We start from the raw sequence: 4,781 nt of genomic DNA, 5'->3' as shown, positions 1-4,781 counted from the left end.
TTCCAATAATCACTGTTTTGTAGATTAATCAAATAATAGGATACTGCATTTAATTAGTTTTAAACACTGACTGTTTTCTGACAATGTCTGAAATTCAGAGACCTTTATTTTGAAATATTCTGTGGTATCCACTGCCCTTTGGCCACATCCTGTGTGTGTTAATCTTTTAGAATACTGTTAGAATATACGACCGATTAGTAGGACCAAGTGTTTTATACCTGTTAGAATCCATCAATTGATTATCAGCTGATCACACACACACACACACACACACACACACACACACACACACACACACACACACACACACACACACACACACACACACACACACACACACACACACACACACACACACACACACACACACACACACACACACACACACACACACACACACACACACACACACACACACACACACACACACACACACTAGAGCAGAGTATGGCTATCTCCTGAATGGGCGTGTTCAGTGTTTAGTGTTTAGTATTGAGTAGTTAGTGTGCAGGTGTTAGTCTAGCAGTGTGCCTTGCTCCTGGGCCCGGGTCAGGCTGTCTTTGCGGTGCAGGTGGTGAACCCCCATCCTCTTAGGGCTCTTCTGTGGCCGCGGTCCTGCCGTTAGCGGTCCTGCCGTTAGCTGTCCTGCCGTTAGCTGCCCTGCCGTTAGCTGCCCTGCGGTTAGCTGCGCTGCCGTTAGCGGTAGCTGGCTAGTAGCGGCAGCCGTAGCGGTAGCCGTAGCCTCGAACAACGCAGTGATCTGATTGGACAGCACGTCTCTCTCCTCGGCCCTCTCGTCCAATGGGCTTGAGGCGAGGTTCACAGCTGTGTCCACACTGCTGCTGCCGGAGCTCGCCACCGCACTGAGGGGCTGAGAGAGAGAGAAGGATATTAGAGGTTATCTATGGACACAGTTTACAGAGCCTAGGCTGGGTATGAACAATGGATTAATACAGTTTACAGAGCCTAGGCTGGGTATAAACAATGGATTAATACAGTTTACAGAGCCTAGGCTGGGTATAAACAATGGATTAATACAGTTTACAGAGCCTAGGCTGGGTATAAACAATGGATTAATACAGTTTACAGAGCCTAGGCTGGGTATAAACAATGGATTAATACAGTTTACAGAGCCTAGGCTGGGTATAAACAATGGATTAATACAGTTTACAGAGCCTAGGCTGGGTATAAACAATGGATTAATACAGTTTACAGAGCCTAGGCTGGGTATGAACAATGGATTAATACAGTTTACAGAGCCTAGGCTGGGTATGAACAATGGATTAATACAGTTTACAGAGCCTAGGCTGGGTATAAACAATGGATTAATACAGTTTACAGAGCCTAGGCTGGGTATAAACAATGGATTAATACAGTTTACAGAGCCTAGGCTGGGTATGAACAATGGATTTTTTCCGAGCCAACACACAGTACAGAAAGCCGTTGAGCTAATAGTCTGAATTTTTTTCGTTATTGGTATTTTCTAACAACAGTCAGTTAAAGGTGTAGTCAGTGATTCTGGAGAACGCTTGTTTTCTAAATCACTTTGTCAAAATCAGTGAATATCTCCTCATGATCCACTACCTGTCTGTACTGTGTGAATATCTCCTCATGATCCGCTACCTGTCTGTACTGTGTGAATATCTCCTCATGATCCGCTACCTGTCTGTACTGTGTGTGTGTGCTGAAAATCTGGTATGTGAACAAAGGGTCCACTGTAGCTAGCAACATGCCAGTTTACAGAACCTAGGCTGTTAAGACTGGCTCTTTTTCCAGCACACACACAGTACAGACAGGTAGTGGATCATGAGGAGATATTCACTGATTTAGACAAAAAAAAATCTATATATTTGGACTTCCAGGTCCTTCCAGTCCTTTAAACATGTGATAAACTACGAAGATGCGTGGCGCTCCGGTGGTGTAGTGGATAGAGCGTGTACCATATTGGCTCCGGCCTTCGTTGCAGTGGTCGCGGGTTCAAATCTGACCCGTGGACCTTTACTGCAGGTCATCTCTCTCTCTCTCTCTCTCTCTCTCTCTCTCTCTCTCTCTCTCTCTCCCCATTTCAACTCTGTACTGTCTAATAAAGCTTGAAAATGCCAAGAGAGACTAAAATAATCTTAAAAAAGATCACATATATCTAGGAACGATGAGGAATTCTTCAAATCATTAATTTGCTAAAGAAGCCGATTCTTCAAGAGTCTTTAATCTTTTACATTTGTCTCAAGGTTCAAAGGTTCAATCATAAAGAAGGTGATTATTGTACTGCCTGTTGAGTGTGTGTGTGTGTGTGTGTGTGTGTGTGTGTGTGTGTGTGTGTGAATGTGAGTGTGTGTGTGTGTGTGTGAATGTGAGTGTGTGTGTGTGTGTGTGAGTGTGAGTGTGTGTGTGTGTGTGTGTGTGTGTGTGTGTGTGAATGTGAGTGTGTGTGTGTGTGTGTGTGTGTGTGTGTGTGAATGTGTGTGTGTGTGTGTGTGTGTGTGTGTGTGTGTGTGTGTGTGTGTGTGTGTGTGTGTGTGTATGCCCAAAAAAATTTAAATTTCTAACAATCAAAAACGTAATAAACTCCAAAGATGGCCGCCCACCTGCTCCATGCTGAGCAGCAGTCTCTGGTTCTCCTCCGTGTTGCCGTAGCGACGCGGCTCTGTGTCTGTGTCCGTGTCCAGACTGGACCCGCGGCTCGAACCCTCCTCCCCGTCGGAGTACGCAGCCCTGCAGAGAGACAGGTTAGTCTGTCTGTCTGTCTGTCTGTCTGTCTGTCTGTCTGTCTGTCTGTCTGTCTGTCTGTCTGTCTGTCTGTCTGAACCCTCCTCCCCATCGGAGTACGCAGCCCTGCAGAGAGACAGGTTAGTCTGTCTGTCTGTCTGTCTGTCTGTCTGTCTGTCTGTCTGTCTGTCTGTCTGTCTGTCTGTCTGTCTGTCTGTCTGTCTGTCTGTCTGTCTGTCTGTCTGTCTGTCTGAACCCTCCTCCCCATCAGAGTACGCAGCCCTGCAGAGAGACAGGTTAGTCTGTCTGTCTGTCTGTCTGTCTGTCTGTCTGTCTGTCTGTCTGTCTGTCTGTCTGTCTGAACCCTCCTCCCCATCGGAGTACGCAGCCCTGCAGAGAGACAGGTTAGTCTGTCTGTCTGTCTGTCTGTCTGTCTGTCTGTCTGTCTGTCTGTCTGTCTGTCTGTCTGTCTGTCTGAACCCTCCTCCCCATCGGAGTACGCAGCCCTGCAGAGAGACAGGTTAGTCTGTCTGTCTGTCTGTCTGTCTGTCTGTCTGTCTGTCTGTCTGTCTGTCTGTCTGTCTGATCCCTCCTCCCCGTCGGAGTACGCAGCCCTGCAGAGAGACAGGTTAGTCTGTCTGTCTGTCTGTCTGTCTGTCTGTCTGTCTGTCTGTCTGTCTGTCTGTCTGTCTGATCCCTCCTCCCCATCGGAGTACGCAGCCCTGCAGAGAGACAGGTTATTAGTCTGTCTGTCTGTCTGTCTGTCTGTCTGTCTGTCTGTCTGTCTGTCTGTCTGTCTGTCTGTCTGTCTGTCTGTCTGTCTGTCTGTCTGAACCCTCCTCCCCATCGGAGTACGCAGCCCTGCAGAGAGACAGGTTAGTCTGTCTGTCTGTCTGTCTGTCTGTCTGTCTGTCTGTCTGTCTGTCTGTCTGTCTGTCTGTCTGTCTGTCTGTCTGTCTGATCCCTCCTCCCCATCGGAGTACGCAGCCCTGCAGAGAGACAGGTTAGTCTGTCTGTCTGTCTGTCTGTCTGTCTGTCTGTCTGTCTGTCTGTCTGTCTGTCTGTCTGAACCCTCCTCCCCATCGGAGTGCGCAGCCCTGCAGAGAGACAGGTTAGTCTGTCTGTCTGTCTGTCTGTCTGTCTGTCTGTCTGTCTGTCTGATCCCTCCTCCCCATCGGAGTACGCAGCCCTGCAGAGAGACAGGTTAGTCTGTCTGTCTGTCTGTCTGTCTGTCTGTCTGTCTGTCTGTCTGTCTGTCTGTCTGTCTGTCTGTCTGATCCCTCCTCCCCATCGGAGTACGCAGCCCTGCAGAGAGACAGGTTAGTCTGTCTGTCTGTCTGTCTGTCTGTCTGTCTGTCTGTCTGTCTGTCTGTCTGTCTGTCTGTCTGTCTGAACCCTCCTCCCCATCGGAGTGCGCAGCCCTGCAGAGAGACAGGTTAGTCTGTCTGTCTGTCTGTCTGTCTGTCTGTCTGTCTGTCTGTCTGACTGTCTGAACCCTCCTCCCCATCGGAGTACGCAGCCCTGCAGAGAGACAGGTTATTAGTCTGTCTGTCTGTCTGTCTGTCTGTCTGTCTGTCTGTCTGTCTGTCTGTCTGTCTGTCTGTCTGTCTGTCTGTACCCTCCTCCCCATCGGAGTGCGCAGCCCTGCAGAGAGACAGGTTAGTCTGTCTGTCTGTCTGTCTGTCTGTCTGTCTGTCTGTCTGTCTGTCTGAACCCTCCTCCCCATCGGAGTACGCAGCCCTGCAGAGAGACAGGTTATTAGTCTGTCTGTCTGTCTGTCTGTCTGTCTGTCTGTCTGTCTGTCTGAACCCTCCTCCCCATCGGAGTACGCAGCCCTGGGAAGAGAAGACATTAGTCTGTCTGTCTGTCTGTCTGTCTGTCTGTCTGTCTGTCTGTCTGTCTGTCTGTCTGTCTGTCTGTCTGTCTGATCCCTCCTCCCCATCGGAGTACGCAGCCCTGAGAAGAGAAGACATTAGTCTGTCTGTCTGTCTGTCTGTCTGTGTGTACCCAGTCAGCTCCTGTGCTCTCTCTCTCCCTGTGTCTGTCTGTCTGTCTCTCTGTCTCTCTCTCTCTCT

At 49.0% G+C, this 4,781-nt stretch overlaps 1 protein-coding gene across 1 annotated transcript; it reads right to left on the bottom strand.

Moving 5' to 3' along the window:
• Positions 1-326: 326 nt before the first annotated feature.
• On the bottom strand, positions 327-2,707 carry LOC307270421 (uncharacterized protein). Its single transcript, XM_080054303.1, has 2 exons — positions 2,586-2,707; positions 327-871 (listed from the first exon to the last, which is right to left on the bottom strand). Exons 1-2 carry the CDS (start codon positions 2,592-2,594, stop codon positions 515-517), a joined length of 366 nt encoding a protein of 121 aa, XP_079910429.1. The 5' UTR covers positions 2,595-2,707; the 3' UTR covers positions 327-514.
• Between the last annotated feature and the right edge of the window lie 2,074 nt (positions 2,708-4,781).

Source organism: Ammodytes marinus (genome assembly GCF_949987685.1).
Source record: "Ammodytes marinus genome assembly, contig: scaffold_582, whole genome shotgun sequence".
In the NCBI taxonomy this organism is placed as follows: Eukaryota; Metazoa; Chordata; class Actinopteri; order Uranoscopiformes; family Ammodytidae; genus Ammodytes; species Ammodytes marinus.
This window is presented reverse-complemented; position numbering and strand designations above follow the sequence as displayed.